This window comes from Pan troglodytes, chromosome 22, assembly GCF_028858775.2.
Source record: "Pan troglodytes isolate AG18354 chromosome 22, NHGRI_mPanTro3-v2.0_pri, whole genome shotgun sequence".
Classification (NCBI taxonomy): Eukaryota; Metazoa; Chordata; class Mammalia; order Primates; family Hominidae; genus Pan; species Pan troglodytes.
This window is the reverse complement of record NC_072420.2, coordinates 15,366,498-15,392,518: the sequence shown is the minus strand read 5'-3', so window position 1 is coordinate 15,392,518 and position 26,021 is coordinate 15,366,498. Positions and strand designations below refer to the sequence as shown.

Below are 26,021 nucleotides of genomic sequence, written 5' to 3'. Positions count from 1 at the left end.
CTGAGTCGCTGTCTGAGGGCTTGCTCAGCCCAGGCTTCTTCTGCTCCCTCTCCTTTATCTTCTACAGGCATTTCCCCCAGTAAAATCTCTAGTACATGTATTTCTTTCTTCGACTCTGCTTCTTAGAGAACCTGGACAAAGAGGAGGTTTAAGTGGGTGTGAAAGTATATTTGATTGTGAACTTATAAGTTATTAATACAAATAAAAATGTATGCACTTACTTGTATAGAGAAATAGAAGAACACTAAGGGAATAATCCCCAGAACGAAGAGGGGCAAAGCTCCCACATTGACCAAAACTGTTCCAATAACATCCAATGTACAATTCACCCACAGCCGTAAATAGTAATGCAAATGCATATCAATTATAAATACGTCCTGAAAAATTTGATATTAGGTCACTTTATTTTTAACTTTTTACAGTTTAAAATGAGAGAAAGAAGAAATATATTATTCAATGGCAAAATTAAAAATGTTTACCCAGGTATGACAATCTATTGATTTCATAAATAAATCTAACTACATGATCTTTGCTCATCCCCATATATTTTTCCCCTGTAGTCAACTATAACAATTAAAAGGCTGTTCTGATTTCAAGATACTTATCATCAAGCAATTTATATTTCCCAGTGACCACTACATGGCAATTAATTATACAATTAAAGTCAGACTTTGATCAAAAAAGCAAAAACAAAAACAAAAAAACAGTCCATAATTCAATAGCTGTTTTTTTTTAATTCCAGTATTTGGGGCATTGGGCTACCATTATTTATGACTCAAAATTTGTAAATCACTCCTGGGGCATTGTTATCAACTAAGAACATGTTCAGTGGCCTTCCTGGGAACTGGATCCTACTCATATCAGAAGAGACAGGAAAACAAGATAATCTTCATTTATAAAATTATGAACTGAAAGATGGAGTGGCAAATAGGAATGAGAGAAGGACAAAGGGAAGGTCATGCATTGATATGTACTTTTTTTTTTTTGAGAGAAAGTCTCGCTGTGTCACCCAAGCTGGAGTACAGTGGTGCGATATTGGCTCACTGCAAACCTCTGCCTCCCAGGTTCAAGCAATTCTCGTGCCTCAGCCTCCCACGTAGCCAGGATTGCACTCATGAGCCACCATGCCCAGCGAGTTTTTATATTTTTAGTAGAGGCGGGGTTTCGTCATGTTGACCAGGCTGGTCTCGGTGATCCACCTGCCTCGGCCTCCCAAAGTGTTGGGATTACAGGCGTGAGCCACCGCACCCAGCCTGTTTTACACTTTGTTGCATATAACTTAATCTGTTTGTGGCACAAGGTATCACCTGAGAGATGCCAGGGAATACTAAGACACTGAACCTTGACTGGATGAACTACTCAGTTCAGGACAAAACTGATATAAAAAATAGAGATGAAATTTTGTTAATTCTACCCTCTTTTGGGAGTTCCCTGGTTATTTCATATACCAAACAATGTAACAGTATTGTATTCACATGGAATTTCCTGTTTTGAATTTACCTGCCTGTACTCCCATCTGCTTAAGACTCAATCATTTGAAATTTTACTATATAAAAATGATAATAAATCAGTAGGGTTGTAGTCAGAAATGTCCTCTGGGAGAAACAGAATGGTGGTGATCAAATTCTTCTATAATTTTTCAAAAGACAGTCTGTACTTTGGTACAATTAAGCTTGATTTAATATTACATTAGAAATTTATTATGTTAGGTACTTTCATTTATGTTTTTGTGTTTTATCTTCACTTCCCTTTATACACCCACCATGTTTTTACATATACATAGAAATGTGTTTATACACTTTGAGGTTATGGACTTGCGCATCTTAATATAGGGACCACTAGCAATATGTGACTACTGAACACTTGGAATGTGGCTATTGCAAATTGAGATATGCTATAAGCACGTGATAAAAACCAGATTTAAAATACTTTGTACAAAAAAGTATAAAGTTTAATCAATAATTTTATATTAATTACAGTTGGGAATAATGTTTTGGATATACTGTGTTAAATAAAATGTATTATCACAATTAATTCTTTCCATTGTGTTTTCTTTTACTTCTTTATTATGGCTACCAGGAAATTTAAAATCACATACGTGGTTTGCATTTTATCTTTATTGGACAGTTCTATTAGAAACATTTTATAGTAGACACAATGAGAAAACTCCTACAGATAAGCAGAGACACTCTGAAAATCTCAACTCATTCCCCATTCACCATAAGTGACGTTATGTTTTCTTAAAGGCAGGATGTTTTTAAAGTCTAGATATCTCCACATTGACTTACATTTTTTCTTTCTTTCTTTCTTTCCCTCTTTCTTTCTTTCTTTTTTTCTTTCTTTCTCTCTCTCTCCTTCCTTCCTCCTTCCCTCCCTCCCTCTCTCTTTCTTTGTTTTTCTTTCTTTCTTCTTTCTCTCTCCTTCCTCCCTACCTCCCTCCCTCCCTCCCTCCCTCCCTTCCTTCCTTCCTTCCTTTCTTTTAGATGGAGTTTCGCTCTTGATGCCCAGGCTGGAGTGCAGTGGCGCAATCTCGGCCCACCACAACCTCCGCCTCCCAGGTTTAAGCGATTCTCCTGCCTCAGCCTACCGAGCAGCTGGGATTACAGGCATGCACCACCACGCCTGGCTAATTTTGTATTTTTAGTAGAGACAGGGTTTCTCCATGTTGGTCAGGCTGGTCTCGAACTTCCGACCTCACGTGATCCGCCCGCCTCGGCCTCCCAAAGTGCTGGGATTACAGACGTGAGCCACCGTGCCTGACCGACTTACATTTTCTTTCCCTTCTTAGCCTAAAGCAGTGATTCTCAAACTCGAAGTGTGTAAGAATTAGAGTGGTACATCTCAAAGCATGTGTTTCTTGGATTCTTAAGTAATTTTTCAGTGTTATTTTAATTATATGTACAAAATGTGACTCTGTTGGTACATCGATTATATACGTCCTAACGCTTAGAAATATACTTAACAATGAAATCTATATAAAACACATAATATTTTGTACAGGTGAGCATATAAGGTACTAAATATGGGTCACTTTTATGTATGCTATTTAATAAGGTGTGTCTTTGCTTACCTTGGTGAAATGACTGATGATCTGGCCTGTGGAATTTGTTTCAAAAAACTGGATGGGGAGGTGCAGTACATTATTTAACAGTTGAACATACATGGTTCGAGAGGCAGCCAGGGATCCTCTAGTGATTACATAGGCTCCAGAGCAGACAAAAAGACCTAAACACACATAGTTATCACAGTTACATTAACAATATAAGGAAATTTGTGTTTTAGCTTTCAAAAGATTGCTGTAAAAAGATTAATTATAAAAGCTATTTATATTATTTTAACTGAAAACTCAAATATTATACCTAAAATGTGTAATTGTAGACTAAAATAAATATAAACATATGATGTATGTGAAATAAATACACATTTCTGATGTTTTGCCATGCTGCTCCTACAGCAGAACACTCCCATTTGTGGTCATAGGTTCCACACAGAAATGTACAGAAGATAAAAAGTCGATCTAATGCACGGAAGTTTAGCAACCTATTACCTTTATGATGTTCTGTGGGACAATATGTTAGTTACCAGTGCTTTTAGCCAAATATTTCCATTCTTTCAGGTTCTTGGTACATAGTAGAGTTGAACTTTCTGGCCCCCTTTTGGTTGATACACCCAAATGAATAGTTTTGAACCATGAATTATAAGAGAAATGATACATGACACTTCCGAGTTAGAACATTTAATTGCTGGTGTCAGTCCTATTCCCTTTGCACAGTGCCTGCCAGCATTTAAAATGGTGCTTGGCTCGTTTCCTCAGCTGGAGTCCGTAGGATAAGCAGAGTCCCTTTCCTGACCCACAGTGGACACATAAAATGAGTGAGGGCTACAATTCTTTTGGTGTCCTAAGCTCCTGAGAAGTGGTTGATGGGAGGGTTGTTCTTGCATTAGCTACTTGGCAGGTAAACTTGCAGCTTTAGTGGAAGAAGCTGAAAAACAGTTATTAGCACACATAGAAACAGAAGAAAGTTCTTTGAAAGATACATTTCCATCAATATGTGAAGGCTGGGAACAAAACCAACCAGCACAAAATAAGTAGATCTGCAAAATTAAGAGAGTTGTGAACACTTTATTTGAACCTCTGGATCAAGTGTGTTTAAAAATTGATGCCTGGGCATTTTACCTTTGGGTGTCAATACACTTCCATGTTACTTAAGCCAGTTTGCTCTTGAGTCTTAACAGATACACAACTGTTCCATTGCACTCTAGCATACAAAACTGCTAATAAAAGTGTGTTGCCAATATGATCCTTGTTCCTTTGCAGGTATCATGTTTAAAACAAAACAAAACAAAACAAACTAGTTGCTTCTCACCATCTTACATTCTTTTAGCTAATTTCCTTATATTTTTGAATAATATATCATATGGCTATTAGCTTTCTCAGTCTTAAGTGTGTTCTATTATTTTCCTCCATTCCTCCCCTACTTCCCTATTCCCTTCCAATAGATTACCCATTTTTTCTCAAATATTCAATAAACACATATTGCTCATGAAGGTCACCAAATATGTAGCTTGTGTCACTATTTTTCTGTATGCTTAATTTTCTGTGTAACTAGGGCTAATTTATTCCCAAACACTTCAATAGCCAAAAGTCTCTTCTGAATACACTCAAACTCATCAAATATCCTACTGTTTCTTTAATCTTATTTAGCACCAGCCCTCTGCAACATAAACTACTGCCTTGGGACTCTCGGTCTTCCTGCTCTAAACTAGAATGGTTGCTGGAACAGGCATTTCTATTCTTCAGTGTGGGAAGTTTTTCATTTTTTATTTTTTATTTTATTTTATTATTATTATTGTTTTTTTTGAGACGGAGTCTCGCTCTGTCGCCCAGGCTGGAGTGCAGTGGCGCGATCTCAGCTCACTGCAAGCTCTGCCTCCCGGGTTCACGCCATTCTCCTGCCTCAGCCTCCCGAGTACCTGGGACTACAGGCGCCCGTCACCACGCCTAGCTAATTTTTTGTATATTTAGTAGAGACGGGGTTTCACCATGTTGGCTAGGCTGGTCTCGATCTCCTGACCTCAGGATCCACCTGCCTTGGCCTCCCAAAGTGCTGGGATTACAGGCGTGAGCCACCACGCCCAGCCAGGAAGTATTTTTTAAAAATATTATGTACTTAGTATTTTTTTCCCCATTTACTGAAACTCTTTTTATATACATGTTAAACTTCTTGAACTGTACCTGTAATTTTTTCTTATCTTTCATTTTCCATCTCTGTTTATAATGTACATTTGGGATAACTTCTTCTAACTTATGTTACATTTGTACAACCTTTTAAAATGTTTTCAAGAGCTTTCTTGTTCTCAGGCTGAACTTATTTTAGCACATTGCACATTGACTTCATGGATGCAATATTTTGAATCTCTGAAAGCAGTAATTAGACATTTTGAAGGTCTAATTGTATTCCACATATTGTTGTTTTACTTCTGGGCCTGACTGCTGTATTTGTTGACTTTTATTTATGCTGTTGGTTTGAGTGAAATGTATTCCCTGGATGGGCATTGTCAGTTTAAAAATACGAGACAAAGACATGGTTAATTAATATAGGTACCTGATGTGACTTTCTTCTGCCGTTGCATATGTTAATTTCCCCCAACATTTCTCTCCCCTGAATGGAAGAGTTTGCTTCAAGTTCTGCTTAAGTTGGAAGGTATGACCCTGAAAGGCTTCATACTGGGATGCAAGTCACGTTGGCTGAGCCTTCTCCAAAAGCCACAATAAGAAGGCTTCCTTCTATCTGTGTCACACATGCTAGAAACCCTAATTTCCTCTTTAAACATCAGCTTTCTAGTTTTCATCATACTGTTACTATCACAGTGGCTGTATACATTGGTGGTGGTAGCAGTGTTGTTCTAAAAGAGGCTGATGGGCCATTAGAACAATGTTCTAATGAATTACTTTGATTACTTCCATGAAACTCAATTCTTCTCTCTGTACCTGTGAACATAAGTTTAGTGTTTTTCCATGGCTCAACTGAACATCTCCCTCTTCTGTTCCAGCTTCTCCAGTATCTGTTTCTGGCTACAGGTTTTCTTCTACCCTTCATTTTCTGTCCCGTATATATTCCCGTATATAGAAATGTATTACTCTGAAGTCTCCTGACACCTTTCCTTTTATATTTATTCACTGTCCTTTCAGTGGAATTTAGTGAGGTAAGTAAAGTAAATGAACCACTTAGCCCTCTTAAACTGGAAGCAGTAGTGTGCTCCTTAATCATCACACTTTGAAAATAAGGTGCCTATATTTTACACATTGGATCGGAGAAAGGAAGTTCCCAACAGTGAGACATAAAACACGATACATTAGAGATGTGCCAAGTGTCCTAGAAATTTGAAGCAAATAGCCGAGACTCAGGGAAAAAAACTATTCAGGGCAATTTCTTTTTTAAAAAATGAGGTAAAATCTTTATTAGTGTCATAAAATATGGATGTAGCATTTTCAGCTTCAGTTCTCCAGTTTTGTTTGAATGCTAGCCTTCTATATTTTTTGTAGTGGGCCTCTAGTATTAACATGTGAAAGTGCTGTTTATGCTTTAAAGTTCCAAAAAATAAAAAATATAAATGAGCTATGATGATGTCAGTGAATATAGCCTGCTCTCAATTAAATCAGGTTCCATAAGAGAGCTGAGTTCTGCCAAAAAAAAACAGAAATTATAGATTTTTATTTCTAGGCTCACCTTACTTATGGAAACATAATTTGCAATCGCACTTAATAAGCCTTAAAAATTAAAAATTTTTTAAATGTAAAAAATGTGAAGAAGCAATAAATCAGGGAAGATTAATATTCTAACAACTGCAGACCACTCTAAACAAAAGCCAATCAGGAAAAAAATCTTTATGATAAAACTGTTCATAATCTGTTTCTTTGGTTATAAAATCTTTCTATATTTACTGACAGTTAATTAAAATTAAGACTTTACATAAGTAATATTATGGACACTAAAATTTCATACTTTATATGTTATAGAAATGCTATTTACTCACTTAAAATGTTCTTCAAAGGTTATTGCATCTACTCTAAAGCTGTAACATAATTTCACTGAATTGGTGTGAATTTAGCTTTCATATGTACATGTGACATGCAGAGATATGGAGATTCATGTATATATGGATGTTTCTCTTGCTATAATTTGAGACCTCTACATCTATATCTTCCTCACTGAGTTGCAAACTGCAAGTCAATAAATCTGACTCTCATTGACTCAAAAGCAAAGAAATTGTAAAGTCCTGTTCTTCCATACTCCAGATAATTCTTATATCTCATTTTCATTATGAACATCTCTTTTCCCAGTGAATGTTAACAAAATGACAGAACAAACATAAATCTGTCTCATAATATCTGCCTATTTTTAAATGGAGACAGTTACAAGCAGTACTATGGCCAGACAGTAAAAATAAGAGAGGAGAAAAGAGAAGCAAGGTTCTAAGTTTCATAGTTTTTGTTTTATCTGAATTTTCCATTACCAAAATCATGCATCTCTCTCTGTTTTCCCATATGGATATGAATATGAAGATATAACAACTTCCACATAGATGGCTCTATTATTTTCTTATTTGCGTTATTACCAGTCTCACTCTAGGTGCGCCTGTTTCACTTGATACAAACGCAAGAAATTATCTCTAAAAAAAACTTCCCTTTAGTTATACTATACTTTTGAATTTTCCAAACAATTATTTAATTAACTACAATCTATATTCTTTTTCCATTTCTCTCTTGATCATGTTTCCTTGACTATAATCAAGAATCATTTCTTAATTTTCTTTGTTTTTAATAGATATGTAACATTTCAGAACTACTGAGAATTTACTTCAAACAGTATTTTTTTTTTTTTTTTTTTTTTTTGCCTTTGTTACATCATACTTTTCTGTTTCTTGGAAGGCAATGCTCACAGTTTGGAATTTCTCAAAGTATATTCTGTGGAACACAAGTTGCTCCAAGATATTAATGAGCAACACAAGGAAAAAAAAAAATCATAGTCAAATAAATTTGAGGAGCATTGTGCTAAACAGAATTAAACAGGTCATTTTATTGTAGAATATCTCAAAACCTTTAATGAAGGAAAGAAAAAAGATTTCAGATTCATGGAGGAACTCAGTTTCCCAAACTTATTGAAATAGAATCTGGTGTTTGTAGAATGTCCATGTAATGGACATGTAATGCCATGTAAATGCCAATTTAGTTTTTAAGAACATTGGCTTGGGAGTAAGCTGGACATGGATGCAAATCCGGCTCCAAAACTTACCAGTCATAGGGCTTTGTCATAATTATTTATATTTTCTATTGTTAAATAATAGCTAACATTTGTTGCACTCTTGAGTATGCACTACACATATTTGATGTAATCAAGGAAACAATATCTATCCTTTACAAGTGATAAAACTGAAACCATAAGTAACAAAGTTTAAGTAAAGAGTGTCAGAGCTCCCTCATTAGGATACATGCTAAATAAACTACTGTGTTAGCTTAAGCCGTATGAAATTGCCATTTTTGTGGGTCAGAACAAGTCAAATACAGGCATTTTCATTTGTTTCAACTTCAACAATGAAAACATGCCTGGGTTTCCAGACATGGAGCAGGCATTCATATCATTGTGGCTGTTGTTCTGTCTCCTTCTCTCCCTCTGATCATCTGACAAGGAACTTATCTCTGTTCAATTTCTGTGAAGTTAGTCCACTAATCAGCTCTATGTGGACACCCCTCAAGAATCTGTCATTCACTCTCATGGCTCTTATTCCTCATTCATGGTGATCCTATCTACTCCTATGGGTTCACTGATTATCTCTACAGAATAATTCCAAGAGTAAGTAGAACTAAGAGCTCTAGAATGTTAGAATTTGACAGAAATGTAGAAATCATTCAGTTTAAGCCCCTCATTTTACAGATAAAGAAACCTAATTTCCAGACTTACAGATGTGCATTTTTAGTCTGCCAACTGGAGAAAAAAAAATGGAAAAATTCATCAACACTTCCCATTAAATGTGTCCAACAATGAACTCACCATTTCTGTCCTTCACTAATTAAGGCTCTGGTTTGATTAGTGGTTTCCTATTTTTTTTCCTGGTTTCCTGTTTTCCTTATTTTTGTCATCATTGCTATCCCAGTTACCCAACCTAAACCTCGAAAGCATGATTGACTAATGAATGCCCTTTCCTGACTCACCCTCAAATGGACAATTCTTAGGTTTTTCACTGTAATGTCTTTCCTATTCATCCCTTTTATCCAATTCCATTGTAGCTCTCTGGCCATTCATTCACTCTTTCATTCGGTATTTATTCAATTCTCTTCTGCTTCTTACCTATTGGTTATTTTGGGTGACACAGCCATGGATCAGATAGGAGATCTTTCTATACTAGACTACCTTTCTTCTGGACTCCCAAATACACTTGATTATTCTTTTCCTACCAACCCCTGCTTCATTCTAGTCTCTCTGACTTTAGTCCCTCCAGTAAAAACCCATCTTTTTATTATCACTGCTAATTTATTATTTGAAATACAAATCCAACTATGTCACTTCCTTCATCAATTTTCCAAAATCCTCCACTTGCCTTCACAATGATCATCTCTGACATATCTCCAATCTTCCTTCTCACCTTTAGCTCCCCTACTTTTCTCTACCAATAACCTGAAGACCACTCAAACTGGCACCCTCACTCTTGCCAAATCCCTTCTTACCTCCCCATCCCTGTCTTTACTCACACCCGTCTATCTGCCTATATGACTTTCTCTCCTTCTCTGTGATCTCAAGCTGATAAACTTCTATTCATCCTTTTAGTCTCCCCTCAATTGTCAAGTACTCCTTAGAAATCACATTAATATGGCAACCCAATACAGCCTCCCCTTGCTCTGAATTCTCAGTGTTTTCTTTCACTATCTTTATAGTGTTTAATGCTGATCATGTAGTTTGATTGTATATGTGACCTAGGCTCACTAGGCTTTAAATCCCTTAATAGACACCTATTTATCTTCACATCACCCACAACCTTCACATATACACAGTGGCCATTTTTGAATCTTTCATGACTTTACATAAAAGCCTCAGTTTCCTCAGCTGTAAAATGAGGACGACAGCACCTTTTTAAATAATTATTTTCAAGATTAAGTAACTATGTGTAATATTTAATGTGAGCCATGTAGATGACACCATAAGTTTTGGATTATTCTCTCAAATATGGTAAAGTGGAAACATATGCATTTGAGTTATCCCCAAATATTTGAAAATTATGGCCCAGATTTTATTTGAAATAACATGATGCCACTAGTTTGTGTTTGAATCAATTAGGTCAGAAAAAGAAAAGAGAAACAGCTTTACATTTTCTTTTACCTTTTATTAATCCCAATAATCCATAGATATTAAGTTTATTGCTTCTTATTTGCTTCCATTCTGTGAACTCATTCATGTTTTTTGCTTCTTTTGCCCATGCACTAAGCCATAGATTCTGTCCAATGCTCACCAAATTCTGCCCTAAGTAAGTGACCACAGTCAGCCACACCCAGAGCCAGCCAAAGGCTTGGAGGTACTGCAGAATGATGGAGAACTTCAACTAAAGGCAAAATTGATATAAAATTAGATTACCAAGAGATACCGGAACATGACATGCCATTTCTGAATAAGTTCCCTTATTGATAGTTTCTGATTAGCATCAATTAAATACGTAGTAAGATATAGCATTTCAAAGATGTACTTTAAAGTCACACCTCAATTTAAACCCTATTCTGACGTTTCCTAAGCTTTGTGATCTTGGTCAAGTCACTAACACCTGTAATCCTCAGATGAATCACCTGTTAATTAGAAGAACAGTAGTCACCATATAAGTATATGTAGAGTGTCAAGCACAGTACTGAACCCTTAAAATCTCAATTAATGTTAGTTGCTCTCATTAGTGAAAAAGAATATACATAACTAAATAACGTGTAATCCTAACTAATCACCAACAATTCCATTTCATTCAACTTCCTCAAACTATATATAGCAATTCTCCTCAAATTAAATGAGAAATCTATAGTATTTATCAATAATGCAAGGTAAACTTTTATCTTTAGGTGGTTAATAGCAAATAACATTAGTTCTTCTGGTGCTTACCCCACCAACAGGGATCTTTTCTTTTTTCATTGAGAGCTGTTTTCCTTGATCCAGTGAGGGCCTGATAAAGCAAGACAATATTTGCTTTTTAGGTTTTACATGAGACTAACATAAAAAAATTATACATCCTTAACCATTTTGTTGCATCTTTCTCTACTCCCTTACTCTAACAGCAACTTGGTTTTCCCTGATAATAACTTTGCATCTTTTTGGTCTTATCAGAGGGAGACTCTTCATTCTACCATATCCCACATAATTTAGGGCCAGGGCTTGTGGTCTATTTTTAACTGCTTCTTCTAAATAATTATCCCTTAAACTCAAATCAAGTCTTTAGAGCATTTAAACTGATGCCATCTGGCTGTACCATACTCTGTCCCTTCTCATCCTGGCCTAGACTCGCATCTACTCACTTCTTGGTATGTCAGAAGATGAACTAACATCATGGTTACTCTTCTCATTTTGTTCTGCCACCACCCTGGGTAATGTCATAGATTACATGAAAAACTGTATTAAACTTAATCTCTTTTCCAGCTTCATGATCTTCATAGCTCCATGTCCTGCATGTGCACCACACTTTGGCCATCAACTTTCATGACCTTAAACCATGAATCTTATTACTTAGAACTAACCCATCTCTGAAAACCCAACTCTAAGTATTTCAATCTCTGATCACAACCTCTTCTATTTATAAGTTTTAAATTCAGTTACTCTCACTACATTTGGTTTTTATTTTACTTAGATTCCCAAATCTAGCCTTCTATCATCTTTGCTGTCTTGGATAATCAATGATCCTGCTTTACCTGAGATTTACCTGGTTTTAGCATTGACTATCCAAATTCTAGAGAATTCCTTAGTCCCAGGCAAACCTATATTCGCTCTCTTTTCCCTGCATTCTCCATGATTACAATTTCATGCAAACTTTGGTAATATTTTTGAACCCCCATTCCCTGCTTTTCTTCCATGAAGAAAAGGTGAGTTCTAACCTGTCTCTTAAAACTTGCATGTCAATCCTGGTCACCTCGACTTCTGTGAAGTGCTGCTTCAAAAAATCAGGCAACCCTGAAAACTGGTTCTATCATCACTTAACATCTTCTTTCTACCTGGGTCCTTAATAGTGCCTAGAAATCCTTGCATGACTCTCAGAAGGGGACTCATATCCCCCTTCAGGGAGGAAACAGAAGACAAGGAAGTCAGTCAACAAACCTTTACATTTATTGCATTCCACCCAGTCTTTCCCAATTCTCTCCTGTAACAAACACAGACAGTTAAAAATACAGGTTATAAGACTTCTCCTCTAGAAATCTATCATTTAAACAAATGATAGAAAGGGATCTTATCTTAAGGCAAGTCTGAAAAACACTGAGTTGTTCTCTTTTCTTATCTTCACCTTCTTCCTTTCTACCGACTCCTTCTCATCAGCTGACAGAGAACAACACATTCTTTTCATTTTAAAACCATCACAAAACAACGACAACAATAACAACAACAACAGTTATTCTCCTTATTCAGTTACCATCCTACTTTTTGCTGCCCTTTTGTAGCCAAATATTTTTCTGTCAAACCACATTTTCCTCCTTAAAGTTTTTGGCACCTGGTTGAAATTGTTTCCATCAAGAGTGCTAGTAAACTACTTATTGCTGTGTCTATCAGACACTTTGAAAGTTATTTCACTTAAACTCTTCATCACATTTAATATTGTTGACCACTCACTTGTTTAAAGGGCTCCTTCTTCACTTCCTTTCACCACTGTGCTTTCATATTCTTTCCACCTTTCTGGCCCTCCGTTAGTTTCTCTTTAGGTTCCTTTCTGTCTTCCCTCCAATGTTTATGTTTCCTTGGGCTCAGTTCTAGGAATTATTTCCTTTGTATGCTTCACACTCTCCTGAGCAATCTCATCCACTCCCATAGTTTCAATAACCTGATTCTTTGTGGAAGATTTTCAAATTGGTATCTCCAGTCCATAGCTTTTCCCTGAGCTCCAGATCCATGTGTCAAATGCTTTCTTGACATCTACTTTCTTTCTTTGCTTGTTTCTATCATAGACAACCTTAACTGAGCCACTTATTTTCCTATCTCCCCTAGTGTTTTCTCTGGCTTTGCAAGGAGCCACAACACTTCCTCTGTCTTGATCATGGGACATTTCCATCTATTCACCAAGTATTTGTCAATTTCGTCTTCTAAATATTTCTGGAATCATATTATTGGATAAATATTTAGAAAATAACAAACAGCAAGAAGAAAAGTGAGAAGAAAGGAGGAGGAGAAGGAGGAGGAAAAGGATAAAAGATGGAGAAGAGGAAAAGAAGGAGAAGAAAAGATTTACAATCCTACATTTCAGAGACAATCTGTGGTAACACGCTTGTGAATATTTCAGTAGGCTTGCCTCTCTTTGTGTGCGGTATGATAATATTGTTAATGTTGCTCTTATATTATGTTATATTATATAATGTGTATAAGATATATCTTATATTACTATTGCTCTTATATTGACATATGTCAATATTGCAATTATTAATATGATTGTCAATATTAATAATATTGATAATGTTGTTCTATAACCAGTTCATGCTTTTTTAAGAAAATTACACATTTATAACCCAATTTATAAAAAACATATTCTTCTATAACACCATTATATTTTATAATATAACATAATATTTTATCATTTTACCATGATATGATTTATTTAACAAAGTCAATGCTTATACTGGTTGTATTTTTTTTCCTACTTTATTGCTATAGTGACCATTCTTTTCATACATCTTTTATTGCCTCTCGTACTAAATTCCCATACACGATAACGTGCGACATGATCAATTACAAGTCATTTGATGTATCCACTATTAAACTGACCTCTAGAAATGCTGAACTGATGTACACACCTCTCAGCAGATTATGAGAAACCCCCATTTCTTCATGGTTTCCATTGTATTTTTCAGAATAAGAAATGCCTTATTTGGACAGCCTGGTAGTTCTTCCCTTCCTATCTCTGGAACTAGTATCCAGAAACATTCTGTGGGAGGTTGCAGTGCATGTCCTTTGTAGGATCAGCCTCAGCATCAGAGAAAGATACACTATTTAACAGACACTTTCATTGGAATAGCTCCTGGTATATGATTTGGGTTAATTACTGTCATCATCCTTCAAGCTGTTGGCATGGCTTCTGTTTGGATAAGCAAATTTAGCATTGATGCCAAGCCAAAAAAATTAATTCTTAATGTAGCTGGACATAAAATGCTATGAAATCCTACTGTTAAAAGGGAATTAAGCCTTCCTAATTAGATATAACTAACAAAAACCAATAATTTATTGGATACTATATAGAAAGGTATTGCTTTTTCAAACAAAAATGTTATTCATCATTTTTTCACAAAAAAATACCTTGCATTTGGTTCTAGGCGCTGTGTTTTGAATAACAGGCTTTATTTGAGTCTTTTAAGAGAGAAATTATTTAATCTTGGTAGAGAAATTTTAAACATGAGTCTTGTTCTGTCCTTGAGAAATTCTCAGGAAAATTGGCACAATATCCATTTACATATTTTGTATAAAATATGTAAAATCATCATATTGAAACCATTGTCTCTGAGCTAAGCCCAAAATTACAAAGTGTGGAGTACATATGGGAAGACAAAAGTGATTCAGTGTTGCGCATGAAAGACAAAAGGGGGCAGCCTAGGTAGTAAAGTAAAGTAAAATTTCCAGTTTATTTTATTCAGGGAAGACAGTGATAGAGATTTAAGAAAGTAATTAATAGGCATAATATAAATTTAGAAAAAAATGTGGAAACAGTTTGAAATAAATATTTTAGTTCTGCTAGAAAAATAATGTCATTAAACTAACTCTAATTCTTAAACTTTGAGGGGAAAATTTTTCAGAAATTATTTGGTTCAACCCCCCTACTCCTTCTTTTCAACATACTCCTGATAGGCAGCTAGACAGTTTTCCCATGAGCCTTTTCATGAGGAAGACTTATTGTATTCTATTTTAGTAGATCCCATTACAGAGATCCTGTATTTGTTGAAAAGTTCCTGCCGGCTTGTATCTTCCAATCCTTACTCTTTTGTTGTGTGGAGCGGGGGGCGGTGGAGGGGGGTCAGAGTCTCACTCTGTCACCCAGACTGGAATGCAGTGGCACAATCTCGGCTCACTGCAACCTCTGCTTCCCAGATTCAAGCAATTCTCCTGTTTCAGCCTCTGGAGTAGCTGGGACTACAGGCAAACACCACCGCACCTGGCTAATTTTCATATTTTTAGTAGAGATGGGGTTTCCCCATGTAGGCCAGGCTGGTCTCGAGCTCCTGACCTCAAGTGATCTGACTGCCTTGGACTCCCAAAGCGTTGGGATTACAGGCATAAGCCACCATGCCCAGCCACAATCCTTATTAATCTATCTTAATTCTGCACTAATTGGAAATGATTGGAGAATTTGAAAAAAATAGAAATTTAGATTGAAAAGTCAGGAAAACTCTCTTTATGTAATATTATCTTACCAAACACTAAAGCAGATAAAAAATGAAAGAGAGAATAGAAAATAATAAACTAGTATAGCCAAGTAATTGGAAAAATTATAATAGGCTTCTCAAACATGAGATAAAATGTGATTTGTTTAGTTGTTTGAAATTTCTTGTTTGAAAAATTTAGTGTATTCTTTAAAAAGTGGGCTTGACTCTGGGTTGTGTTGATAAAAATATGACATATTGGACCTGAGGTGATCTTACCAAAGTATTCTTTTCTCCCTCCTCCTTCCCTCCCTCCCTCCATCCTTCCCTCCCTCCCTCCCTTCCTTCTTTCCTTCCTTCCCTTCTTCCTTCCTTCCTCTTTCTCTCTCTTTCTCTTCCTTCCTTCCTTCTTTTTTCTTTCTTTCTTCCTTCCTTCCTTCCTTCCTTCCTCCCTCCCTCTCTTCCTTCTTTCTTTCTTTCTTTTCTTTTCTTTCTTTCTTTCTTTCTTTCTTTCTTTCTTCTTTCTTTCTTTCTTTCTTTCTCTCTTTCTTTCTTCTTATTAGATTCCATTTGTCAATTTTGGCTTTTGTTGACATTGCTTTTGGTGTTTTACTCATGAAGTCCTTGCCCATGCCTATGTCCCGAATTGTATTGCCGAGGTTTTCTTCTAGGGTTTTTATGGTTTTAGGTCTTATGTTTAAGTCTTTAATACAACTTGAGTTAATTTTTGTATAAGGTGTAAGGAAGGGGTCCAGTTTCAGCTTTCTGCATATGGCTAGCCAGTTTTCCCAACACCATTTCTTAAATAGGGAATCCTTTCCCCATTGCTTGTTTTTGTCAGGTTTGTCAAAGGTCAGACGGTTGTAGATATGTGGTGTTATTTCTGAGGACTCAGTTCTGTTCCATGGTTTTTATATGCTGTTTGGGTTACTGTGGCCTTGTAGTATAGTTTGAAGTCAGGTAGTGTGCTGCCTCCAGCTTTGTTCTTTTTGCTTAGGATTGCCTTGGCTATATGGGCTCTTTTTTGGTTCCATGTGAAATTTAAAGTAGTTTTTCCTAATTCTATGAAGAAATGGTAGCTTGATGGGGATAGCACTGAATCTATAAATTACTTGGGCAGTATGGCCATTTTCACAATATTGATTCTTCCTATCCGTGAGCATGGAATATTTTTCCGTTTGTTTGTATCTTCTCTTATTTTCTTGAGCAATGGTTTATAGTTGTCCTTGAAGAGGTCCTTCACATGCCTTGTAAGTTGTATTCCTAGGTATTTTATTCACTCTGTAGCAATTGTGAATGGGAGTTTGCTCATGATTTGGCTCTCTCTTTGTCTATTATTGGTGTATAGGAATGCTTGTGATTTGCGCACATTGATTTTGTATCCCGAGACTTTGTTGAAGTTGCTTATCAGCTTAAGGAGATTTTGGGCTGAGATGATGGGGTTTTCTAAATATAGAATCACATATTCTGCAAACAGAGACAATCTGACTTCTTCTCTTCCTATTTGATACCCTTTATTTCTTTCTCTTGACTGACCTGGCCAGAACTTCCAATACTATTTTGAATAGGAGTGGTGAGAGAGGGCATCCTTGTCTTGTGCCAGTTTTCAAAGGAAATGCTTCCAGCTTTTGCCCATTCAGTATATTGGCTGTGAGTTTGTAATAAATAGCTCTTATTATTTTGAGATATGTTCCATCAATACCTAGTTTATTGAGTGTTTTTAGCATGAATGGCTGTTGAATTGTATCAAAGGCCTTTTCTGCATCTATTGAGATAATCATGTGGTTTTTGTCATTGGTTCTCTTTATGTGATGGATTATGTTTATTAATTTGTGTGTGTTGAACCAGCCTTGCATCTCAGGGATGGAGCTGACTTGATCATGGTGGATAAGCTTTTTGACATGCTGTTGTATTTGTTTTGCCAGTATTTTATTGAGGGTTTTCATGTTATGTTCATCAGGGATATTGGCCTGAAATTTTCTTTTTTTGTTGTGTCTCTGCCAGACTTTGGTATCTGGATGATGCTTCCCTCATAAAATGATTTAGGGAGGATTCCCTCTTTTTCCATTGTTTGGAATAGTTTCACAAGGAATGGTGCCAACTCCTCTTTGTACTTCTGGTAGAACTCGACTGTGAATCCGTCTGGTCCTGGGCTTTTTTTGGTTGGTAGGCTGTTAATCACTGCCTCAATTTCAGAACTTGTTATTGGTCTATTCAGGGATTTTACGTCTTCCTGGTTTTGTCTTGGGAGGGTGTATGTGTCCAGGAATTTATCCATTTCTTCTAGATTTTCTAGTTTATTTGCATAGAGGTGTTTATAGTATTCTATGATGGTAATTTGTATTTCTGTGGGATCAGTCGTGACATTACCTTTAACACTTTTTATTGCATCTATTTGATTCTTCTCTCTTTTCTTCTTTATTAGTCTGGCTAGTGGTCTATCAATTTTGTTAATCTTTTCAAAAAACCAGCTCCTGGATTCACTGATTTTTTTGAAGGGTGTTTCGTGTCTCTATCTCCTTTAGTTCTGCTCTGATCTTAGTTATTTCTTGTCTTCTGCTACCTTTTGAATTTGTTTGTTCTTTCTTCTCCAGTTCTTTTAATTGCAATGTCAGGGTGTCGATTTTAGATCTTTCCCGCTTTCTTCTGTTGGTATTTAGCACTGTAAATTTCCCTGTAAACACTGCTTTAGCTGTGTCCCAGATATTCTGGTATGTTTTGTCTTTGTTCTCATTGATTTCAGAGAACTTATTTATTTCTGCCTTGATTTCACTATTTACCCAGTAGTCATTCAGGAGCAGGTTGTTCAGTTTTCATGTAGTTCTACTGTTTAGAGTGAGTTTCTTAATCCTGAGTTCTAATTTGATTGCACTGTGGTCTGAGAAACTGTTATGACTTCCATTCTTTTGCATTTGCTGAGGAGTGTTTTACTTCCAATTATGTGGTCAGTTTTAGAATAAGTGTGATGTGGTGCTGAGAAGAATGTATATTCTATTGATCTGAGGTGGAGAGTTCTGTAGATGTCTATTAGGTCCGCTTGGTCCAGGGCTGAGTTCAAGTCCTGAATATCCGTGTTAATTTTCTGTCTCATTGATCTGTCTAATATTGACATGGGGTGTTAAAGTCTCCCACTATTATTGTGTGGGAGTCTAAGTCTCTTTGTAGGTCTCTAAGAACTTGCTTTATGAATCTGGGTGCTCCTGTATTAGATGCATATATATTTAGGATAGTTAGCTCTTCTTGTTGCATTGATCCCTTTACCATTATTTAATGTCTTTCTTTGTCTTTTTGATCTTGATATTTGTTGGTTTAAAGTCTGTTTTATCAGGGACTAGGAATGGCAAACGCTTTTTTTTTGTTGGTTTTTTTTTTTTTTTTTTTTGCTTTCCATTTGCTTGGTAAATATTCCTCCATCCCTTTATTTTGAGCCTATGTGTGTCTTTGCACATGAGATGGGTCTCCTGAATACAGCACCCTAATGGGTCTTGACTCTTTATTCAGTTTGCCAGTCTGTGTCTTTTAATTGGGCCATTTAGCTCATTTATATTTAAGGTTAATATTGTTATGTGTGAATTTGATCCTGTCATTATGATGCTAGTTGATTATTTTACACATTAGTTGATGCAATTTCTTCATAGTGTTGATGGTCTTTACATTTTGGTATGTTTTTGCAGTGGCTGGTACCAGTTTTTCCTTTGAATATTTAGCACTTCCTTCAGGAACTCTGGTAAGGCAGGCCTGGTGGTGACAAAAATCCCTGAGCATTTGCTTGTCTGTAAAGGATTTTATTTCTCCTTCACTTATGAAGCTTAGTTTGGCTGGATATAAAATTCTGGGTTGAAAATTCTTTTCTTTTAGAATGTTTAATATTGATTCCCCACTCTCTTCTGGCTTGTAGGGTTTCTGCAGAGAGACCCACTGACAGTCTGATGGCCTTCCCTTTGTAGGTAACCTGAACTTTCTCTCTGACTGCCCTTAACATTTTTTCTTTCTTTTAACCTTGGTGAATCTGAAGATTATGTGTCTTGGTATTGCTTTTCTTGAGGAGTATCTTTGTGGTGTTCTCTGTATTTCCTGAATTTGAATGTTGGCCTGTCCTGCTAGGTTGGGGAAGTTCTCTTGGATAACAGCCTGAAGTGTGTTTTCCAACTTGGTTCCATTCTCCCCATCACTTTTAGGTACACCAAACAAACATAGGTTTGGTCTTTTCACATAGTCTCATATTTCTTGGAGGCTTTGTTCATTCATTTTCATTCTTTTTTCTCTAATCTTGTCTTCATGCTTTATTTCATTAAGTTGATCTTCAATCTCTGATATCCTTTCTTCCGCTTGATGGATTCAGCTATTGATACTTGTGTATGCTTCATGAAGTTCCTGTGCTGTGTTTTTCAGCTCCATCAGGTCATATATGTTTTTCTCTAAACTGTTTATTCAAGTTAGCAGTTCCTGTAACCTTTTATCAAGGTTCTTAGCTTCCTTGCACTGGGTTAGAACATGCTCCTTTAGCTCAGAGCAGTTTGTTATTACCCACCTTCTGAAGCCTACTTCAGTCAATTCATCAAACTAATTCTCCATCCGGTTTTGTTCCCTTACTGGCGAGGAGTTGTGATCCTTTGGAGGGGAAGAGGAATTCTGGTTTTTGGAATTTTCAGCGCTGGTTTTTCCTCATCTTCGTGGATTTATCTACTTTTGATCTTTGATGCTGATGACCTGTGGATGGGGTTTTGTTGTGGTTGTCCTTTTTGTTGATGTTGATGTTATTGCTTTCTGTTTGTTAGCTTTCCTTCTAACAGTCAGGCCCCTCTTCTGCAGGTCTGCTGGAGTTTGCTGGAGGTCCATTCCGGACCCTATTTTCCTGGGTATCACCAGCAGAGGCTGCAGAACAGCAAAGACTGCTGCCTGCTCCTTTCTCTGGAAGCTTTGTCCCAGAGGGGGACCTGCCAGATGCCAGCCAGAACTGTCCTATATGAGGTGTCTGTCGACTCCTGCTGGAAGGTGTCTCCCAGTCAGGAGGCATGGAGGCCAGGGACCCACTTGAGGAGGCAGTCTGTCCCTTAGTAGAGCTCGAGAAGTGTTCTGGGAGATCTTCAGAGCTGACAAGCAGGAACGTTTTAGTCTGCTGAAGCTGCGCCCACAGCTGCCCCTTCCCCCAGGTGCTCTGTCCAAGGGAGATGGGAATTTTATCTATAAGCCCCTGACTGGGGCTGCTGCCTTTCTTTCAGAGATGCCCTGCTCAGACAGGAGGAATCTAGAGAGGCAATCAGGCTACAGCGACTTTGTAGCCCTGAGGTGGGTTCCTCCCATTTGAACTTCCCCACAGCTTTGTTTACACTGTGAGGGGAAAACCACCTACTCAAGCCTCAGTAATGGCAGAAGCTCCTCCTCCCACCAAGCTTAAGCATCCCAGGTCAACTTCTGACTGCTGTGCTGGCAGTGAGAATTTCAAACCAGTGGATCTTAGCTTGCTGGGCTCCGTGGAAGAGGGATCTGCTGAGCAAGACCACTTGGCTCCCTGGCTTCAGCCCCCTTTCCAGGGGAGGGAACAGTTCTGTCTCGCTGGTGTTCCAGGCGCCTCTGGTGTACGGAAAAAAAAAAAAACAAACTCCTGCAGCTAACTGGGTGTCTGCCCAAACAGCTGCCCAGGTTTGTACTTAAAACCCAGGGCCCTGGTGGTATAGACACCTGAGGGAATCTTCTGGTCTGTGGGCTGTGAAAACCATGGGAAAAGCATAATATCTGGGCTGGAGTGCACTGTTCCTCATGGCACAGTCCCTCCTGGCTTTCCTTGGCTAGGGGAGGGAGTTCCCCGACCCCTTGCACTTCCCAGGTGAGGCAATGCCCCACCCTGCTTCTGCGTGCCCTCTGTGGGCTGGACTCACTGTCTAAGCAGTCCCAGTGAGATGAGCCTCGTACCTCAGTAAGAAATGCAGAAATCACCTGCCTTCTGCATTGGTCTCATTGGGAGCTGCAGACCAGAGCTTTTCCTATTGGGTCATCTGGTCATCTTGCCCTGGACCCTCCCCTCCCCTCCCCTCCCCTCCTCTTCTCTCTTCTCTCTTCTTTCTTTCTTTCTCTCTGTTTCTTTCTTCCTCCTTTCCTTTCTTCCTCCCTTTCATTTGTTTTGAGACAAGAGTCTTGCTATGTTGCCCAGGCTGGTTTCAGACTCCTGAGCTCAATGGATCCTCCCAGTTTGACCTCCTAGTAGCTGGAACTATAGGCGTGCAGCACCATGCTCTGCTGTATTCTTTATTTGAGCTGCTGCAATGTATAATTTTTTTAAAAAATAATTTTGTAAACAAATATTTATAGGGACTGGAATTCTTTTTTTTTAGGGAGAAAAAGAAGGAATGGTTTCCCAAAATTGGTTTACAGAAATTTCAAGAGGTTCAATTTAGATATTATATTAACAGTGATCTTATAAATAAGGAAAATTGATTTACTGTAGGGGAAAGGGAATGATTAAGTTTACAACAATATTTATTAATTTTTACATTTTAAGCTTTTCTTAAGCTATTTACTGAGTCCATAGTGATACTATACACAGGCAAATATGCTCTTTAGGATTCAGAGATATGTATACCCCATAGCAAATGGATTTCAAAGTATGTTTCAGTGCTTCTGGATTAGCTTTTCTTGGAGACTTAAAAAATTATACTCATTTAAATGAAATATATTAAGTCTCAATGGCCAAAAAATAAAAGAAATGATGGATCAGAAGACTTTTCAGTGTTCTTTCAGTCTCTAGTTATTTATCCACCCTTTCAGCAAATACTTACGTATGTGCCATTTGGTGTTCTAGCTGATGGCAATGGAACAAATAACAAAAAATCCTGCCCTTATAAAACCTTATAATATAGAGTTAGGAGGAAGACAAAACAAAAAACGAACAAGTAAATTTCCCAATCTTATGGAAATTAATAAGACTTATGACAAAGTAAAGCTGGGAAAGGAGTAGGAAGTGTTGAGATATGAAATAGGGTGGATAAGCAAGTCTTCATTGATGAGATGACATTTAAGCAAACACCAACAGACGGCGGATATGCAAGCCGTATGTTTATCTGAACAAAGTCTACTTTATGCAGTGAATCAGAAATGCAAAGGCCTTGAAGTAGGGGCATGCCTGGCTATTCCAGGAACAGAAAATGGTCAGTGTTGCTGGAAAGAGTTATGAAGGGTGAACTTCCTAGGGTTCTGAGATCAGAAAGGTAAACAGGTCCAGGTCCTGTAGGATTTTACAAGTCAGTGTAAGGACATCAGATTTTTCTCTGAGAGGTGAATCTTTTGGAAGTTTTGGGCAGAAAAGCGATATGCTCTGACTTACATTTATAAAAGAAACTCTCTGTATACTATGTTGCAAATAGCCTGTATGGGGTAAGATGGCAGCAGGAAGGCCTGTAAGCAGGCAGTTACAATAATGGCAAGCGAGAAATAATCCTGATTGGACAGAGGGGGCAGCTGTGAAGGTGATGAGTAGTGGGTGAATTCTGGATTCTTGGATATATTTTGAAGATCGAGCCAATGGGATTTGATTATAGATTTGATGTAGAATGAGAAGGGTCTAGATGACTGCAAGATATTTTTTACCTGAGCAACTGGAAGAATGACATTGCCATTAGCTAAGGTGGAAAAAATCACATGTGGGACAGGTTTGTGTGTGCTGAAAGAAAATCAAGAATCCTGTGTGCGACATGTAAATTGGAGATGTCATTTAGACATTAGAGGGGAGATGCTGAGAGGGTCAGCTGCCGGTTCAACCCTGGAGTTCAGAGGAGAGATCCAGACTAGAGAGATTAACTTGGACATATTAGTGTACGGAAAGTAAAGCCATGAGACAGTATAAAAATACTAAGATAATAGACAAGGAGAAGCAGTCCAAGATCTTTATGATCATGGAGGAATAACTTATTATTAGTTTACCTACGGAGTCAGCTAAATCTGATATGCACACAAATCTCCAACCTGCAACGTCCACATCATCCACACATCCTTAGGCATATCCAATTATTAAAAAATAATTATTTCAAGACTCATTCTTTCATTCAAGATCAAAACTGCCACTATCTGAGCTTTTGGATCCTAAAGTGCTTGATTCCCTATAATCTGTCCCAATGCTCAATTTTAGCAATTATAAGCTCTAGGCACTTATTTTATAATCTCTCTCTCTTTTTTTTTTTCTTTGAGACAGAGTCTCACTCAGTCGCCCAGGATGGATTGCAGTGGCATGATCTCGGCTCACTGCAACCTCCGCCTCCCAGGTTCAAGCGATTTTCCTGCCTCAGCCTCCCAAATAGCTGGGATTACAGGTGGGTGCCTACACGCCTGGCTAATTTTTGTATTTTAGTACAGATGGGATTTCACCATGTTGGTCAGGTTGGTCTCGAATTCCTGACCTCAGATGATCCACCTGCCTCAGCTTCCCAAAGTGCTGGAATTACAGGCATGAGTCACCACGCCCAGCCTATAATCTCTTTATTCCTATTATTTCCTATTATCTTTTGGCTTCCTGTTTAGGCAACCGATGGGAAGAAACATTGGGGAAAAAAACTGATTAGATTAATTTACTTCAATCACTGTTCATTTTAGTCAGTTACAAAAAAAAAAAAAAGCATAATATAACAAAATCCAATCAGGACCAAAGTTTTGCCCTTTTTTTTTTTCCCGTCTCCTGCCCTCTTCCTTCCTGCCTTCCTTTCTACTCTTTACTTTTTCTTTCTTTCTTTCTTTCTTTCTTTCTTTCTTTCTTTCTTTCTCTTTCTTTCTTTCCTTTTTCTTTCTTTCTTCTTTCTTTCTTCTCTCTCTCTCTCTTTCTCTCTTTCTTTCTCTTATTTTTCTAGGCAGGTCCTTCAGCTCCTATACTGGTCTGTATGTCTAGGTCACATATCCTGTCTTGATAATCATCCCAATCCATCGTGAAATGTTTATGTCCAAAGCCTATTTTTCACATTCTCATCTTTAGAGTCTGTGAATGCTATGGGATGGGGATGTTTTTGGCAATCAGATTAAATTTCTACCACTAGAATTTGGCTAGAAATAGTGAGGAATCTAATGAACATATGTTTCCAAAACTAAGTCTCATCCATCTCACTTAAAAATTTAGACACATCCATCTAACTTGTAGTTTAGAATTGGAATCCACTAAGTACATTTTATATCCATTATAATGTATGGATCTGTTTTATAGGATGTGTTCAAATGTTATAAAAAAGTAATTAATCAGTCCATAATCCCAGTGAGCCTGGCATTACCTGATACTCACCTATGTTTTTGCTCCAGGATTTTGTCTTTTGGTCTAGTTCTGGAGTTGATTGCACTGACTTGCTTTAGAGCATGAGCTGGAGAGAAAGACAGTGAGTGCTTTTATATCCAAAATTATAAGCCAACAATAAACAAAATAGAGAGAAGTATAATGGAGGATTACACAAATTGGAGAGGTTTTTAAGTTCTAGATCTATAGGTTTACTGGGAACCCTTGTATTTTCTCCATTATTTCAGCTTGTCCTAAAATGTTCTGTAATCTCATAGTAAAAGTGATATTTCTTAATGAGAAAACCTACAGAGAAATTATTTTTTTTCTCTGAGAAAGGGATGCTAACTCTCTCAGGGTCCCTCTGAGAGGGCTGCTAACTTATTTCAGATCTTCCACAGAAGGGCTAAATATTTCCCAAGAGGAAAACCACTCTACCCTTTAAAAGAAGCATAATTTCATGCAGCCTTTATACCAATGTGATTCTTGTGAAGATTAGTAAGAAAACACAATGGTAAATCCCCAAAGCTGTCACTGTCTTGTAAGTGTCGCTAACAGTGATAATAGCATCCTATGTGACAGGCGTTGCCCTAAGGGCTTTGTATCTCTTTTAATTTTCAAAACTACCCCTAATGAGAAAGGTACTACAGTTATTATCCTTATTTTAGGGATAAAAAGACTGAGGCACTGAGCTCTTACACTGGAAACACAAACCAAGGTCATACACCTAGACCTATCAGCTACTGAGGTTCAAGTAACCTTAGTGAATTTGATGGTAAATGGGCTGGTGGATTTGATGGTAAATACCTCAGCGCTAGACAGATTTTTGTCTTTATTCACAGTATGATACTTGAACTCTTTGAATTTTAGATTTCTTATCTCTAAGCAGAAGGAATTGGATTTGGAGATTTCTAAGTTCTCTTCTATGAATTCTATGCTTTCTTTCTTCTAGAAGGAACCATCTAGCCCCTAATGGAAGGAATTGATTGATCTCAAACATCTCTGTGAAACATGGGGATTCTGTGGCTCAAAGAATGAAAATTCAGTTAGAAGATGTTTCAGCCTCTCCCTCTAAGGCACAGTCTCATCTTTATAGCCTTTAATAATAATATTTAAATTTATTTATTTTCAATTTATAAGATACTTTTACATGCATTATATAAATTGAGCTCACAAATGACCTGATAAGATATGAGAATAGGT

At 37.3% G+C, this 26,021-nt stretch overlaps 1 protein-coding gene across 1 annotated transcript in view; it reads right to left on the bottom strand.

The window, feature by feature from the left end:
- LOC474069 (multidrug resistance-associated protein 1-like) overlaps positions 1-26,021 on the bottom strand; it is a 93,005-nt gene that overhangs the window by 14,492 nt on the left and 52,492 nt on the right. The window contains 5 exon segments of the mRNA XM_009442609.4: positions 222-377; positions 3,071-3,225; positions 10,377-10,596; positions 11,136-11,196; positions 24,831-24,906. Of these exon segments, the coding sequence (XP_009440884.4) occupies positions 222-377; positions 3,071-3,225; positions 10,377-10,596; positions 11,136-11,196; positions 24,831-24,906 (668 nt within the window).